Raw genomic sequence first — 18405 nt, forward strand, 5'->3', positions numbered from 1 at the left:
GAACATACTGGGTAGGTGGGACCAGCTTAGCATCATCAGTAAAAGCTGTTTAGATAGGTAGCACCATTGACCTCACCATAGCAGGAGACTTCATTTCTGGACTGACCGCTGGGGCTTGAGGCAAACTGTGGTTTAAAGCCAGTTGAAATTTTTTTTTTTTTTTTTTTTTGGTACTTAATATCTTAGGTCCCTTTATGCATATATTCCATATTAAAACTTGACACCATATATATATATATATATATATATATATATATATATATATATATATATATCATGTATCTGCTAAATGGATATTTTTGTATTAACAAACTTGCCATAAGTACTCATGAAAAATATTTAATTCCTTCTGTTAAAACAGTTTCCAAAACATACATAGATGTAGATTTTCATAAAAGTGCTGTTTATTTGCATTTTGAGCTTTGATCATCACAAGATGAAAATGTTTCCTCCATGTCGCGCAGCAAAGGTTATTACACAGAATGTATCTATCAAACAAATGGGAAAGATGCTGAATTGGATGATGTCCATAGACTAGTGTAGAAATATTGATCTCTGAGGAATATATATTGATGTACCATCAGGGTGGATCAGCACACATGTTGTCACTCTTCCTCACCTTGTAAATTGTCCAATAGACATCATTTAACATGCATTTAAAGTATTGATTGATTACAATCTACTCATGATGAGTGTACTGATTGGATATTTAGATTACCCTAAATGACCTAAAAATTCGACCACAAAAAAGCATATGTGGATGCAAATAAATGTCATGAGATATTACTTCTGGTGATAAAATTTACATTTTCCCAGTAGGACATCATCCTACCTTCCAAACACCTCTCAAAACACCTTTACAAAAGCAGTAGAACTCCCAGAACCTGGAAAAATGAGCAACTTAGTCATGGACAAAATTTTAGGTCATTTAGCTCATTTTCCTGACATCCAAATGTTAAAATGTTTTTGGCTGCAGTCGTGTAAGTGGAGCAATCTTCAGCACTGCACCAGTCATATAAGTAAACAAAATAATTGCCAGTTAGTTGTCCTTCATGGAGAAAAAGTTATAAAATGATGATGCATGTAGCCTAAATATATGACTTTGAGAAAAAAGCTTGACTTTGAAAAAATTCATGGATTAATTTTGATGTACACTTCTAATACATTTTCATATAAACACTTGGAAAATAGTGGGTAAATTGAATTGTACCTCTCTACTTGTACTGCACCTGTTTTACTCATGTATTGAAAATATTTAGATAAAACAATACATAGATGTAATTGAAGTAGATTTACACACATAATGTGTAATAGTTTCTAATGGACGGCCTATAGCCTTGGGGATTTTAACATGGGTTATTTTCAACAGCAGGATATCACGAGTGCCTCTGTTTGTACATGCATGTCTCTATTATGGTATGTGGTGGACATGAGGTTAACTGGGCACCCCCTCCAGTGCCCCCCCCCCTCCCTAACAAAAACCTGTAATGTCACAAGGCACACAGCAGACCCTGAGTAAGCTAGGTTGTCTGTAGTTCCTGCTCATCTCTGAGTCACTCTGCGTAGCATGTATTGCTGCAGCTGTCTTGACACATAGAGACTTTAACACATCTTTATACAAAATCACGTACGCTAATAAGCGGTCATTCATACAATGTATGTATGGGCATGATGGGCTAGCCGACTGTGATTTAACTAAGGGGGGCAATCTGACTTCGCCAAGAATAAATTAGGGCATTTCTTTTCTCTGTCAGGTTCCATGTACACATACCCCCTCAGTTACTAACCCAGTAGATTGCATTAGGGCTGGGGAAGAAAAACACCCACATTCTATTATTGTATATTTGACACCTCTGCTGGTTTTAATTGTCCTTTTTATTGACTGCTAAATAGGTAGTTAAACATGGTATTAGCAGCTCAATGGGAAAAGTAAACTTGCAGACTGTTTGTTATGTGTGGTAACTAATTGAACTCTGAAGTGATTGTTCAATGAGTAGTCTCACCTCTCAAACAGGCTGTTACGTGTTTTAGAAATAAATTGGCCTGGTTGTTCAAAAGTGTATTTAAGATTTTATTCAAAGTATAAAAACAGCAGATTTGGTGCATATTTAATACACTTTTAAGTACAAAATTGAATAATTGGCTTAAAGTTAAATCTGGGATTAAATTCTTAAAAGAGTTTTGCACAACCAGGCCTGATTAGTGAATAGAGAATTGTTCAGAGAGAGCACAGTCAAATGTGATTAAACAAGAGATAATAAAGCTACATTTAATCTAACTGGAAGTAATGCACAATGTACAGATTTTCACATATACTACTTACTCAGAAACCAAAATATTATATTATTTACTATTTGTACTGGTGGTATTATTAAAATTGATTGCTAGTTGACACCAATGCTGAAATCCTCCAAAAATTACATGATAAGGATTACTTTCTCTTGGTCAGTGAACTCTTGAACATGAAATCTCTGTTGTTCCTGCAAACTTGTCCTGTTTGTAATGAACAGCTAAAAGTATTTTTGTAGGCATATTAACTTTGTACAGGTTACCATCCATAATTTGCACATGCAGAATTTCACTATTAAAAGCGAAATGGTTTGTTTTCAAAGCATGGGTTCACACAACTTGTACATATGTGAAGCTGTTCAGTTTATGTCAAGGTTGTAAGGAGTATAATGTATTAAATGTGTGTGAACAGAAGCACGCTTAAAGCACATACATGTGCATGAAGTGTGAAAATTTGAACTTGTTCATATACACATATCGTAATAAATGTCGTAAAATTTTGCCCATGGAAGTGCTTTTTTGGAGACAAATAAATGTCACAAAATATTATTTTTTGTGCTGAAACTTACAATTTCCCCATAGAATATCATCCCAGGTTCTAAGTAAACCTCAAAACACCTTTCTAAAATCAATAGAACTCTCAGAGTCAGGAAAAATGGGCAAGTTAGTCATGGACAAAATTTATGGTCATTTAGGGTACTTAAATTTGTCAGATGGGTAAAAGGTAATTTCTGGCAGTAATCTCCATTTTTATACCAATATTTTGGTATTCAGATATTATAAGAATGTTTAACAGTTACATACAATGTATGGAGCAGCTAGTATCACAAGCTTTTAATTTCAGTTGTTAATACATTGTTGACATATGTGCATGTAGACATGAATAATGATCTAAAGCTGACATCAGAATGACCAGCCTTGTTTACCATAACATGTTCTTTTGCCTTGTCTTCCCGCTGAGGTTTTGTCTAGTCTCTATAAAGAATTCATGTATTCATGTACAGAAATTTTATCCAGTCATAAGTACATGTTGGTATGTAGGCAAAAATAGCCAAACAGTACCATGTAGTTGAAATGCCTCGTAAATCTAAACAGGCCATCACTAGTGTACTATTGTTACATAGCGAGATATTGGTGTTCACGCACCGTATGAAATGTGAGTGTATACATGTATGCGACTGTGTCATATATGTACACTGTACATAATGTGCCATTCACTCATACATAACTTGACCACAGATTGCTGATATTGGCCAGAAATGACATCACGCGTCTCCCATAATCATATACTACGTACAGCACTGGTATTTTTATGTTTGTGATGTTCATTGCACACCCCCGACAAGTAACTTTGTCCACAGGATATCTCCAAACTAATGTGTGGATTTTCACCAAATCTTTCTTGAAGCTTAATGACACAAGTGTTAAGAACTGATCAACTTTAGGGGTTGTGAGTCAGTCTCCTTGTTTATCCATTCGTCAGTATTGTGGGAAGCAATAACTTGTTCTGTGTGATATCCAGAACTACACACGTAACAATGAGTGGGACCTTGGTGACAAGTTGGAAACAATGCTCGTGTGGCCGTTCGTGAAGCTGTCACAATAGGCAAAGTTATTCAGTAACTTGCCAAAGGTTGTGGTTTACCCTGGGCACTCCAGTTCCTCGATGCACTCAAAATTCGTCAGTGATTTTGAGCAACAGTTAATGTAATAAATGTGTATGTGATCGGCTGATCTGCAGCAGATTTGAATTTAAGATTAACTTAATAGTGACACATTTGCATTGAGAACTGACTAACTTTTTGTTTATTTAGACTGTTTTCGAGTTTGTGCTTTAACTGCAGAACTACTGAAATGGACAAGCATACTGTATTTGATACTATTTAAATATGTGTAATATGATTTTTTAAAGAAAAAGACAATTAACTCTAAACCAAATGTATATGCATCGGTAGAGTGTCCCACAGAAAGTTTAAAAAACGTAACTTTTTCTTTTTATGAGGTTGCACAACCAAGATATCGCAGTTCAAAGTATAAGCAAAATCACGCACATTGAGATATTCAAAAGCACTGCCATGTTATCAGTATTATCCAGTCAGATGTGAGCTATGACTGTAACCTAATGGACATATCTGTTTATGTCACCCGAACCCTGTTTTGCATTTCAGCCATATATGCGAGTGATGTGACATCATGTTTCCGGTTACTCTAACATGGTACACCCCACGGCCTTGTAAAACACATCAGAAAAATTGCCTGTGGCCTTTTAGGTCTGTTTTCACCCATCTTCGTAAACAACTATATTATTGGTTGTTTCTGCAGTTTTTGCTCCTCTGTTTGTTTGTTCATTTGTGGTTGTAATGAGACTGTCACTGACCAACACCATGTCTAAATGGTGGGGTGAGATAATTAAATATGCCTTCAAGGCACTCTTTCACAAAACTTCATTTGTCAGTTTTTCGTAACTTTTCTCATAAATGTCATCACCTTATGGTGATATTACCTAGACAATGGAAAAGGAAAAAGCTACAAGAAGTAAAACTTTTGTGAAAGTGGTCCAAGGAGTTCAAGATTATAAGCAGACCCTCAGAAGTGGTCAGCAAGTGGAAGGGGGGAGATAAATGTTGCAGTTCCAAAACCTGTGTGAAAGTTTAATTACTTATTTGATTGTTCTGTAACATGATACTCAAGAACTTTTCACGCATAAGGAAACTGTCTGATTTTGAGGGGTGGACATAAGTGAAAGTGCCCGGAGTACACCATTGTTTTTGTGACAAGTTATTGACCAACTTTCCCACCTGGGGCAAAAAGACATTACCCTTTATAATGGCTCAAGGGAAGTGGTCATCGACAGATGTATTACTCCATAAAACCTTTGAATACCAGTATTGCTGGAGCGATTTACACAAATTTAAAGAAAGGTATTAATTTCAAGTATTATTTCATAAAAAAAAATTATTTTAAAAACAAAAGAGGACTAGTGAATTTTTATGTATAGCTTTGTAAGCATTCTTTCATTCAACTTTTACAAAGTGGAGGGTTTATTTCCTGAACTGAGCTAAATTTGATGTGTAGTCTGGCATGTAATTGTGACTTTAACCTCAGAGGTAAAATCATACAAATGTTGAACATGTGACACATTTGACTTCCAGTCTTCATTGACAGAAGCAGATGATATCATCCTTGATTTAATAGAGTGTAGAAAAAACAGTTATTGCAAAAGTTTTTATATGATATAACAGTGTATAATACTTTGTTTACATTCATTTGTCTATTTGAGTGGTGATTTATGCCGTACTCAAGAATATTTCACTTAGAAGACAGCGGCCAGAATTATGGTGGGAGGGAACAACACAGCAGTGGAAATTCGGTCTGCTTTGTTTATAAACATGCCCTGTAACAGGAAATAAGTTTTTATTCTTTGTTTATGCAAGTAATTAATACTTGTCTGCAAACATTGAAACGGTTTTGAAAATCATATGAAATGATGTGTTAGAGTAGGAATTTCCTCTTTGTATATAGGGCACCTGTCACTCTTCAGGTAGTGTACAGGTATTGAGTGATGACACATCATTCTGTGGGTTACAGGGATTGCCTGGCAGCGTACTTCAAACGGTACTATGTGTACACACACGAAAATACAATGCTGGCTGTACATAGCTGTGCACACTGTTATATTTAGCTCTCCCGTGACAGTGATTGACAGAAAACATCTTGCACCTAAATGATATATGTATTATCTCGGTATGTGTCACAGTGTGTATTAGATGTGAAAGCCCTATGAGTTCATATTAGAAAGCAAAGTGAAAGTGTTGTTACAGAACTACTCAGAAATACTGGATTATGTCATAATGGAATTGACACTTACTGTATTTGCCCTACAAATTCACCCAGAGAAAGCAAATAAAGGTCTTTAAATATTACATATGGCACTGAAGCTCACATTTTCACATTAGGATGTAATGTTCAACCTTCCAAACAAATGCCTTTCTAAGATCAACCAGATTTAAGTCTGTCAATGTGTCTAAATTAGTAATTGATGAAATTTTACATAAAACTCATATGTATATACTATATATGTTAACCTAATGTTTTGTGTATCTTATGAGAACTGATTTGATATATGTATTAAGTAGTTTAAACTAAGACATATAGATGCATGTTTCAGCACATATGCAAGAGTTTGTTGTTAAGGAATTTTCATCAACATTCATGTACATCTTAACTGCACAATTCAGTTTTCATCTGCAATTCCAAAAGCTGCTCAACAGAAAAAAGACTGGTGCATTATATTGTTGGAATCTATATGTTCCCGCATTTGTGATGATGAAGACTGAATAGAGCCACATGTGTAGTGCTATATACATGATGTAGTCTGCCCCAATGGGCCTCTGTGGCCGAGGTGGTTGGCGTGCCAGCATGGTGCCATGACCCGTGAGCCTCTCACCAATGAGATCTCTGTGAGCGCAAGTCTAGCTCATGCTGGGTTCTTCTGTGGATGGTCGTGGGTTCCTCTTGGATTTGCTCTGTTTCTTCCCACCATAATGCTGGTTGCCGTTGTAACTGAAATACTTTTCAGTATGGTGTAAAACACAAGTCAAATAAATAAATAAATATTCTGCACTAAACCGTCATTCCTTTTGAAGTTTATTTTAGTTCTGCCATGGCACATAAATAAATAAATAAATAAATAAAGAAGTACATAAGTCTTATGAAAATCTTTGAGGGTAGAGGTTCTTCATTTAAAACTCAGCTTATGAGGGAAAAGCAATTATGGGCCAGATTCATGATAATATAATGCAAACAAAATTATCAAAATGCAGTAACAAGCTAACTCCTTTGTTTCTGTTGACAGTTGCTTGTCTTTCATGAGGATTTGGCTGACACCAAACCTTACTCCATGTTCAGCAGTGTCCACGCCTCCACCCCATGTGTGAAGTTAAAACTGGACAATGTTGAAACACACAAGGTAAGTACCCATAGTCATTTATTGCATACAAGCTCCTCAAGTTGAGTTGGGGACCTCGGTGGCATAGTGTTTAGCATGCTAGTGCAGCACATGTTGACCCAGGAAAGTCTCGCCAGTGTGGTTGACGTGAGTTCAAGACCAGCTAATGCTGGCTTTCTCTCTGGTTGTATATGGAAAGGTCTGTCAGCAACCTGCTTTTATGATCATAATTACTTTCTCCCCTTTTTGGAGTTTTAAATAATCAGAATAGGGGAGTTTCAAGCTTGACTCTTTTTGTTGTAAATGGTAAAAATAGTCTTTCTTTATCATGTGACTTGTCAAAAATGTTAGGCAACTTTTGCTGACATTGATGTACTGTACTGATCATTCAAGTTCTGAATTCATGAGTGGCATCACTTATCTTCAGGAACGTCATGAGAGCAGCCGTTCAGCACCTCAGTTTTTTTCCCATCGTTTTTCTATTCTAAATAACTTTGTGTGAAACCTTTCCCAGGGGCCCATGTTATAGTAAATGTAATCAGGTATAGTTGCCCAACATTTCTGTCAAGTCACATGGTACAGTAGGACATTTTTTACCTTCAGCAGTGAAAGAGTGCAAACTCAAAACTCTCCAGTTGAAATTAGAAACAGCAAGTCAGTCCACTGGCTATGATTCAAACACGGTTATATTAACATGCCATTTTGCAGATGTCTCACCGGAAATATGTGCCCCCACGCACAGATGTGGTGCTGGAGTTGGGTCGCTGCTCCTCTGAGCTGGACATTACCATCGTGGATCGCATCGACACTTTGCTCAACCCTGACCCTCTGACCCCTGAACCCAGCTCCTCCAGACTCTATACATCCTATGCTCCACATTATAATTTGGTACGTGCCCCGGCTAGATTGTTTACTGATCATGAAGTCAATGTTTCCCATATGTGAAGCCGTTATCACTTATTATGAAACAAATGGAAAAATGAAAACAGAGTATAACTTTGTGGGCTTTAAAGTAACAGTTTATTTCATGATATTTATGTACGTAATTTCTTGGTTCTGGGTTTGTGCCACACCCAGTATTGTTTCACGTACATGGTATGCTATATATGAGTGGATGAATCCAGGTAAAACATGTAACCTCATGTTTATTGGACAAAAACATGTTGTCTGCAACAAGAGTAACACCTTAGACGAATGAGCCAAAAAATATAGGGTGCAAAATAACAGTTAAACTATTTTTCGTAATGATTCCCATCTTATTTTGGTGGTTTTAATACATGCTGTCCAGCACTGATGCAGTACTGATGCACTAGTTATTTATAAGACTATATAGATATAATAGTGTGTTACTGTTTGTGTGTGGTTCAGGCTGGTGCTCAGTCCCTGTCAGAGGACGTGATTGATGAAGGATCAGGGGATGAACGACGAATTGATGTCACTGTGTCCGCTTCTTATGCTCAACTACACTTCAGGTAGAACTTCATCTTTCTAAACTGACCTTAAGAAATTAAGGTATGAATGGCAAAAGCTGGATTGGAAGTCTAATGGATCCCAAAGAGATGAATCATTTTAGGCAGGTGTAAAATACTGGTGTACATGTAACACACTTTCTTGCATAACAGCCAAACAACATTATAATATTGCCTATTGTGTGATGAGAGCAGTAATGTTGAGTTTTATATAAACATAAGATTTGCTAAAAGTGTTCATATTAAATCTTCACTTGCAGGTTCCCAATCCCTGTGTTAGGGACTGGGCCTCAAGTGGGGAGGTTGGCCTGGTGGAAACGACGACTAAGGAAGGAAGTTCTAATAGCTGAATTGACCGAGTTCTGCTTCCAAACCAAATACATCCCTGTGGAAAACGTACAGCAGTATGAATTCACATGTCGGGAAGTACACGGTGAGAACGTCAATCGTAATCTTGTGGAAAGAAAAAAACGATTTTTACAGGGAGAGTTGGTATTGATAATTTAACTGAATTTTCTCTATGTCTCTACACAGTATCATCATTGATATATTCAGCATCTTGCCATGACATTTGAGATGAGATAAATATTTATATTTGGGAAGGTAGCACGTACATGTACTATACATGGGGAGTCTCTTTTGCTGTTTGACCCCAGTGTGGATGAAATATTGCCAACTGCGGGCGAAACCATGATCATTCGTTCATTTTTTTGCTACTATATAGTACCACTCTATAATCATTGATTACATTTACCCTGTTCTCACTTGCATGTTGCCAAGGTAACAGCCTTTGGTGACGCTAGTGTAGCAGTTTACCCCAGGCACACCAGTTTCCTTCACCCATAAAACTGACTCCCATTGCATAAGTGGAAAATTTTTGAGTATGGTGTTAAACAACTGTCAGATCAAATTAAATTAAAATTTTGAAAAATCTGATTCTAATCGTAGGTTGATTGGATACTTTTGAATTGTTAAATAATGTTTGCAAACATTGGGTCTGTTTGTGGTCCATTAATGGTATTTAAAATGGGTGCACATTAAAGTTTTGAGGCACATGTACATTGTACCTGTTCATGCTCTCTGCTGTTCTATAGGCCAACTGCAGGAGGAACCAAGCCAACCACCAATCTCATTCGTTCACATTAGACAAGATGTGGATTCATCAACCAATGGAAATCAAGATGACTTCAACTGGCCAAGGTAAGAGACACCAGATGGCTTTTGTTTGTAAAGACGATTACCTATCATTATTAATACATGTATCTTCCCGTGTCCTAATTGCACTGCAATTTCTCTGATGTAGGCTACATGCTGTTGCGTTTTTTTTTTTTAAACTTAAACTTTGATTTTCATACATTCTAATTTGAATAGGGTTCAACTGTTTGCAAATTTCCCTGATTTTAAGAGAAAGAAAAAGACATGAATAATTATTCCTGGAGCTGTCATAAAGGAGATAGATATACTATTCTTTGATGAATTAATCTGGATTAACACGTTTTTGTTGTAATCAAATTTTAGTAGTTGTCAACCTTCATTTATGGTGTAACATTTTGCAGGTTAGTCGTGAAGGTGTTTTCTCAGAAGTCATCTGTATTGGAGGAAGAACAGGTGGAGTCTGATGACTCCACTCCAATGGACTCACTGAATGGGGCATGTCAGTTTGCCAAGCCAGAGTCGTCTCCCTTTTCCTCCAGAAAGTACATGTATGAGAAAGAGGAGGTGTCCGACAGAAGTGAAGTCACACACACAAGTGAAGAGGTAAACTTACAGCTAAGATGCATGCGCAGTTTATCAGTGTGTTACTCGTAAACGCAAATCATTCATTCATTCATATACATTCAACATGAGTTGAAATTGAGTTGTGTGCTTTATTTGATAAAATCGCCTGAGAAGAAGATGTAAATCTTTGTACAGACTTGGTGTTAGTAGTAATATAGTAAAGTTTGCTTTGGAGTCCAATTAAGATACATGTAAATACTAATGGCAGAAACACATTTCATTAAATATGGATAGCTGGATTATTAAGACCCATGTAAAAGTTAAAAAAGAAAGCACACCTTTCTGAAAAGTTAATCAATCAGTCACTCATTTAATTCATCAACAAGTGATCAAACAGTAATTTTTTGCTGTGTAGATGGTGCTGCCAGGTGAGAAGGAGGAGATGAGAGAGTTCCAGGAGAAGGCCCTCAGTAACACACGGGTGGCTGTAGAGCTCTGTCTACCAGAGGTCATCGCTGTCTTACCCAGTAAACAGTTCTTTGAACTTCTCTACAACAGGTAGGTTCAAGCTGTAATTTCGTACTGTTTTTGGTGGCTTACTGGCTAGAGCCTCGGCCTGAAAATCGGAGGACGTGTGATCAAGGAATCAGGACTGCTTGATCAGGCGTTAGTATCATGTGACTGGGTGAGGTGTCATGTCTGGTGTCTTTGGCATGATACTTCAGCGGCAACATTAACTTGCGCTGCTACAAAAAGACACAGTGTATGTATATACACCTAATGAACCCTCATCATATGACTGGAAATTGTTAGGTACGACATAGAGCTCAAAGCATACACACAAATTTACAGTGATCTCAGTGCACATTTCATATAGTTCAGCTTAAAGTTAAATCTAAAATCAGCAGTCTATATACTTCCTGGGCTTAGTGCTCATCGTACTGAGATAGACCAAGCACCGGTTGACCCTGGGTCAATATACTGTGATGTAGTGAGTTGGATGTCTGTTGTTTTTGGCAGAAAGGGAGGCAACGTACATATAAATGTTAAATCAAAAACAAACAACACAATGTACAGTTCATGTGAGACAGTTGCCTACAAGCTCAGAGGTAATAAGTTAATAAGGTAATAAGAGAGAGAGAGATAAACATAACAAAGTTTACATAATGTGGAGAGGATATGTCTTTTTTTTTCTCAGGGTGAACAACGACTTGTTGTTATGGTCCCCGAAAGCCCCTTCCCCAATTCAGCCTCAGGATATGTACCCTGTCTTTCCCTCAGTCAGCACCACCTTGGATTCCATCAGAGTAACACAGCTTCTACAGGAGGGTGGTCTGGATCATTTCCAACTATGCAAGTCTGCTTTACAGTATGGTGAGTTCGGCTTACGCATGAGTTTATCCATGGATGTGGTGACCATGAGCCTGCCTTACAAAGCTGTCAAAATGCTGCCTCAAACACACTGACCTTGGTGACATTTTCTCTTCACTATGTGTTGCCGTGGACCTTTACCTGCCAGAGGCAACCTATGGATGGTCGTGATTTCCCGTGAGCTCTACCCAGTTTTCTCCCACCATAATGCAGGCACCTGACCTATAAGTGAAATATTCTAGAGTGCAGCGTAAAATACCAATCACATAAATAAATAAATATATGCCACAAGAATGTTGCAACTGATTCGTAAAAGGGTCCGACAAATCTGTAAATTGTCTTCAGAAATTGAAAATTAGCATGAAAGTTCAAATTTAGGCTTAGGAATAATAATGTGGGTTAAGGCTTAAAGTCTGACTTCAGTTCAGGACAGCTTCATGATCCTGGAAATGATTTGAATTTGTGGGGGGTATTTGGGTCAAATTGTATGTGTAGCATTTCTTCATTTACCTTTGGCAAGTTGTATCAAAAAATTGTGTGCAAATGCACAAAAGTAATAGGGTATTCTTTACATGTCAGATGTGATTTTGTTTATTTCACAGATTCGGACTCAGACTCAGAAGATAGCATGGATCCTGTATACTCCATCCATGATATGAAAAGAGGAGGACTGAAGAGGCGCAGAGAAGGGAGACAACTGCCCAGCAAACTCTGTCTATCTATCAATATCACCAAAGGGAAAGTTTTGGCTTGCATCCCAATACTGGTCAGTCGTACTGATTGATTGATGTAAATGCACAAGAAAGGCTGCAAGTTTTTATTTTGCGATTTTCACACCTTGCACATTAGCAGAAGATTTTTGTTCTATAACTGACATCAGGTCATTTAAGGTCTACTTGTATTTTAACAAAGATGCTCCATTCCTAGCTTGCCAGCTGCCAGCCCTACTGCTTCTGTTTTCATGATTCCATCCTATTTTCATAAATTATATTATTTCTTATTTCATTGGTTATTTCTTAATTCGTGCGATTTAATATTGACCGGGAATGTTCCTCTTGGTTGACGGTTGGTATACAATATTTGTGGGTCAAATGAATGAATATTAAACAATACACAACTATCAACCCATGAAGTTATTCCAGGGCTGATTTTTGTTTGTAGAGGGTTAAGAATATCAAAAATTTATACATGTGGTCAGAGAGCTACCTTTTTCTCTGCCCATATCTTCAACAGATAGAAATGCAGCAGTACTGACACCCTGTACAGTGTATAGCAATCTATGATAACAGTCACACACAAAAGCTGTCTGTTTGCAGGATGAGAATGAAGAAGTGAGCTCACAGGAGCATGGGGAGATAATCCTGGCTGTGGAGGAGGGAAGTGTGTTTATCGTCTCCTCATTCAAGGGAGACAAGGACCTGGAGTATGTCTGTGTGCAGGCCAACCAAGCTGCACTCTACCATGATAGTGAGTGTACAAGTGTGTCACTGAATGTCTGATACTATATGTCTGCCCCAGCTGCCATCATTGTGAGCACATGGCCTAGCTGACTGTGATGCTTAAAGTGCTGGCTGTGATTATCAGGCCCTTGACTAATGAGGCGATGTGTTTGAATCCAGTTGTCAACTGCAGGTTTGTCGATGGATACCTGGTGAAGATCTGTGGTTTATTCTGGGTTCTCCGGATTTCTCCAACCATAAACCTGATCGCCGTCATATATCCTAATTCCTCAAACTTTTCGCATGTGAAAGGGCAACTTTCATTGCAGTTTGCATGCACTTTCTTAGTATGAATTTTTTTGTGTTGGCCAATTTCAAGTCTTTACAAAAAGCATAAATTTATCGGTTTACACTGAATAATGTCTTCGGAATATGCTTGAATAAACATCTCGCAAACGAAAAGTTTGAAGAATAACAATGGTGAAAAATTATGGAGTACAGCATTAAATACCATTTAACCAAAAACCTTCCTGCTTCAATCTGAAACCTATGAACCTCATCCTAGATTTTATGTCTTCCAGTTTTCGTTCAAATTTCATCTAGTTCATCTAATAGAATTACATGGAATTTTGATCTTAAAGTTTTGAAGATCTGAAACAATATGCATGAAAGGTTTCCTTATTTTGAGATGGTCATTTGAAATTTATAGAAAGGTGCTTGTCAACAGTTGAACTGACACGTACCATGATTACTTGTTACCAGACTGTGTAGCGACTCCAAGTAAGTGGCCTCCCACCAGTCAGGCGGAGTTATCTCCCTGCATCAACCCTGCCCTCAGGTGTGTGATCAGTAAGTCTGGGCCAGGTGTGTACAGTAAGCTGTGTGGACAGGTGGGCTGTGGTCAGGACAGCAAAGACATGCTGGCTGTCGCTGTTAAAATAAAACTAGACACCTTAAACAACATCAAGGTAAGCATTGACTACCTACAAGTCTAAAAGTTGTATCTCAGATATCTTCATTTATAGTAAAGTCCCATTGTTTGTAGTATGGCAGTTACCACTATGTTTGTATCAGAATTTTCCATTTCCACAGAAATTGATGTTGTATGAATGTTAAATGGATGTCATTCACATCTAGATGTTGTGGCAGGTATGTTTTTATGTAGGAAACCTGCAGATAGTCGTGAGTTTCCCCCGGGCTGTGCTCGGTTTCCTCCCATCATAATGCTGGCTGCTATCGTATAAGTGAAATATTCTTGAGTACGGCGTAAAACATCAAATCAAATCAGATATAATTTAGGACACATTCCATGCCTTAAAAGTGCTTTATAAGTTTTTATGAATTTGTATGTTTTTCAGGAATTCGTTGTGTCACTGGGCGTGAAGGGAGCCACACTACGACATTACATGTTACCAAGTGGCTGTAGTTGGATCTCCCAGGTGAGGGGTTTAATGTGAAAGTCAGTGAGGGTTGTGGTATCTTAGGTCATATTAGTATATTTCACGTAAAGTTTAGCATTTTTCATGTGACACATTTTCCTTTATTCTGATTGATTTATCCACCTTATAGGGTGGCTTGTTTTTTATCAAGTTTGGTTGGTTGGTTTCTTTTCAGAAAAACTTTAGTGTTGGCATCAAAAGTATCACTTAATGACCTTTATTTGCTTTTGAAATTGCATTTTCACATACCAAACTTTAGATGAAGTACAGTAATTAAATCATATGGATTAAGAAAATATTACGTAATGTATTCAGCATGTGAGTGTTTGTTTCAGCTATGTGTTCACATGTTTCATAAGACTTGGAGACAGACCTGATTGTGTTAATTTACCTTATGTATGTTAACAGGCCATGGAGTTTTTAGATGTGAAGGACTTTCCCATCCAAGGGTATGTGGAACCTAAAGTGATAACAGAGCTGCATGTTCACCTGTGGAGCTGTGCCATTGATTACAGGTAGGTTTTTATATATTTATTTATTTATAGGTACATATAGCTCAGAATTTCAGATAAGAGAGACAGTATGTGCATTCCCAATTCATGATTCAGGAATGCCCACTTTGGTGATGCTTGTGGAGTTAATTCATGGATAATACCGTTAATGAAGGTGTTGTGTATGCAATTTTAACTATGCGTAACATTCCGACTACATGAAAATTACAAATATTTCAAATTTGTTTTTAGAATGACGTAAAGTCATCTTTGATCCAATCTGATAAGGAAGTTGTTTGGGTTTGTCGCACATATGAAGACACAATACAGTGTATTATGTATTACCTCTGTTTCACTCCAGGCCCCTATTTCTGCCACTAAAAGCCATGGTAACATTGGAGGCATTTAATGTGTCTAGTAATATTGTAACAGGGTCACCCACTTCTCTGTTGAGGTAAGAAGATACAGCTTTACAACATATGTCTATTACTATGTAAATAGCCCTGTCCACAGATTTCACATATGGCTTCTCTTTCTAATGTAGATAATGTCACCATAGAGAAGACAATAATCATGAATTTTTCCTGTGTTTGTAAGTAACGTTATCTTTTTTTTAGGTTTTGCGTACAGGTTACCATATGCACATGAAATATGTCTTACTTTTAGGTCTATAAAATGTTACGGTCGGCCAGCAGTCTGCTGGTGGTCGTGGGTTTTCCACTGGCTCTGCCAAGTTTCCTCCCACCATAATGCTGTTGCTGTCGTATAAGTGAAATATTCTTGACAACAAGGTAAAACATCAATCAAATAAATAAATAAATCTTACAATATGTTGTTACAGATTTCTGGTGGATGATGCTGCCCTCTTTATCTCAGATAACTGCAAGTCTTCTCAAGTTGACTTGAAGAAAAGTAAGATGACTTTTCATACTTTAAAAAGTTTTGTGTCACACACTGGTGTCATTTGCCATTGACATGAGTTCCGATATTTTATAATAATGTGTACGAAATTTTCAAGTGAATGATTGACTTTTTATTGAAGTGTACAAAGTTCTGTTATGCATTAGAAGATATGGAGTTGAGGGCTATCAGAAGTATTTTGTCTCATGTTTTCAGATTATGTATGTGTTTTGGACATGGAGAGGTTTGAGTTGTCCCTACTCTCAGCTGATGGCAAAGATTTGGTAAGTCTTTCCAACATTGTCATATTATAAAGGATTTTAATTAGTTATGTTAACTAAGACCTGGACTTTAAAGTGGTCTAGAAATTTTTGTGAATTAGGTTGTCAGAAATTTTCTTGCAAAGCTTAAGTTTTGGTCTTTAGGCAGAACACAATCATTATGTCCATATGTGTAGAATTATTGCCTGTCAGTTTATGTGTGAGATTATTGACTTCTGTAGCATTCATTCAAAATTCACTCGTATTTGTATTCTAAAATATTTTACCAGCGGTCAGTACATATACACCGTCTTCTGGTGTTGTTGTTGCATGACATGGGTAGAGGAGGAAAACACTTGTATATTAATACAAAGTAATATGCTACATGGATAAAGGTCATCACATTCATTTAATAAAAGTTCATAATAACAAACGATGTTTAATTTATTAAAACTATAAGACTGAACCCATAGCTCTTTGGCATGTCATACTTTTTTTTCCATTTCAGAAATATCCAAAAACAGATTTAAGGATATCTACAAATAAGCTGAATATTCGAACATGCTCTGATTCTGGGAAAGCCCTCACAGAACTCTTACAGTACTTTGCTGCGGACGGCGATCTGGTTGCCAGGGAAACAGAGGCAATGAACCAAACAGATTCCTGTGCTTCCCCTGGTGTCTCCAATATTGTTAAGGTAGAAGTTATTTGTAACACACATGTCAGATCAACAGACAACAAAAGTGTTTCATGGAGGAAGTTGTTCACTACAGTGGAGCACATAATTCTCTTTCACTTTCATTCATGTAATTCACTTTCATTACAAGTTCATTACATATACTGTAAATCACGTAGAGTTTAGCCGATGATTTTGAACAGTGTTTCCTTGTGTTTAGTTGTGATTCTTGGTAATTGGACACAGCTTGGGAGTGGTGGGAGTCTGAGGAGTGTCTTCACAGAATTGTACATACCTGGGACAAGGCCAATAAACACTCTCACGCTTCACTGAACATCGAACTGCTAACTCTAGTAGAATCACAACACAGCTGCTGCCAAAATGCACATCTCACGTATGGTATGCAGAGTGAGTCGTGCCAAAACGCATCAGTGATCAACAAAATGTTAGCACTGGTACCATCTGTACATAACTTCCACCAGAATGCATGTTTCACGCATGGTCTGCGAGAGTATGTTGTGTCAAAACAGGCAGATTGAGGTTAGACGGTGGACAGTAACAAATAGGCCTACCGTCATAAGCGTGCAGATCTTTCAAAACATCACTGAACGACAAAATGTCTAGCCTAAAGTAAATAAGTACCCATGTGCCTTTTAGAGGAGAATTTGCAAATGTAAATACAACATTGCATTGCTCCGACTTACTGCGATTCGGTTCGGCTTTACAGGTTTGCCCTTGTTGAAATAAGAAAATCCATTTTCGCGCAGTTTGCTTAAATCAGAACCAATCTAACAGATATAAACATCTGAGTTCTATTGATATCATGGCTTATCCTAGCCTTTCTCACATCTCTGGGTGTAATCTTGCTACTAAACCATTCTTTGAAGTTTCAACATAGTTTAGGAGACCCGTCAATCACAGCAGAGACCCGATATGACCACCTGATATGTTGTCAGTTGTTTTTAATTCTACTCACTGTAAATGGGTTACGTGTGTTACGTAAACCACTGAAATACACAACTACCTGGCTTTACTGAAATGGTTTAGTAGCAAAATCCATAGTGATGTCACGAAAATTACTGTGCATGCATTTCACTGAGCACGTGGCTGTATGTAAATTAATGGACCTTCGTCTGCTAGTCTAGATTTGGTGGGAGATTTCATTATTGGGACTATTCCAAGGGGCGGATTAATGAAAATAAATGCACCTAATTTGTCAGTGTTGAAATCTATAAGCTGTCAGTTACCTGTAGACATTTACTATTACATGACTCAATCCAGTATATGGCAATCGGCTGTCACAACAATGCGAGAATGAGGTTAGAACATGTAATATATCTGGTTTCGGAAACTTGGCCCTAATGTGCTTTCTGTGTTGAACTGAAGACACCTGATTGATAAGGC

General features: G+C 37.4%; 1 protein-coding gene across 1 annotated transcript in view; it reads left to right on the forward strand.

The window, feature by feature from the left end:
* The window catches only part of LOC135467094 (autophagy-related protein 2 homolog B-like), a 54666-nt gene that overhangs the window by 22525 nt on the left and 13736 nt on the right, over positions 1 to 18405 (forward strand). Inside the window, exons 13-29 of the mRNA XM_064744854.1 lie at positions 7145 to 7258; positions 7946 to 8125; positions 8606 to 8709; positions 8967 to 9139; positions 9801 to 9906; positions 10263 to 10464; positions 10841 to 10983; positions 11624 to 11799; positions 12399 to 12562; positions 13113 to 13263; positions 13998 to 14203; positions 14594 to 14674; positions 15083 to 15189; positions 15527 to 15619; positions 16007 to 16077; positions 16282 to 16349; positions 16834 to 17022. Of these exons, the coding sequence (XP_064600924.1) occupies positions 7145 to 7258; positions 7946 to 8125; positions 8606 to 8709; positions 8967 to 9139; positions 9801 to 9906; positions 10263 to 10464; positions 10841 to 10983; positions 11624 to 11799; positions 12399 to 12562; positions 13113 to 13263; positions 13998 to 14203; positions 14594 to 14674; positions 15083 to 15189; positions 15527 to 15619; positions 16007 to 16077; positions 16282 to 16349; positions 16834 to 17022 (2328 nt within the window). The remainder of the gene's footprint in view (positions 1 to 7144; positions 7259 to 7945; positions 8126 to 8605; positions 8710 to 8966; positions 9140 to 9800; positions 9907 to 10262; positions 10465 to 10840; positions 10984 to 11623; positions 11800 to 12398; positions 12563 to 13112; positions 13264 to 13997; positions 14204 to 14593; positions 14675 to 15082; positions 15190 to 15526; positions 15620 to 16006; positions 16078 to 16281; positions 16350 to 16833; positions 17023 to 18405) is intronic.

This window comes from Liolophura sinensis, chromosome 6 (genome assembly GCF_032854445.1).
Source record: "Liolophura sinensis isolate JHLJ2023 chromosome 6, CUHK_Ljap_v2, whole genome shotgun sequence".
In the NCBI taxonomy this organism is placed as follows: domain Eukaryota; kingdom Metazoa; phylum Mollusca; class Polyplacophora; order Chitonida; family Chitonidae; genus Liolophura; species Liolophura sinensis.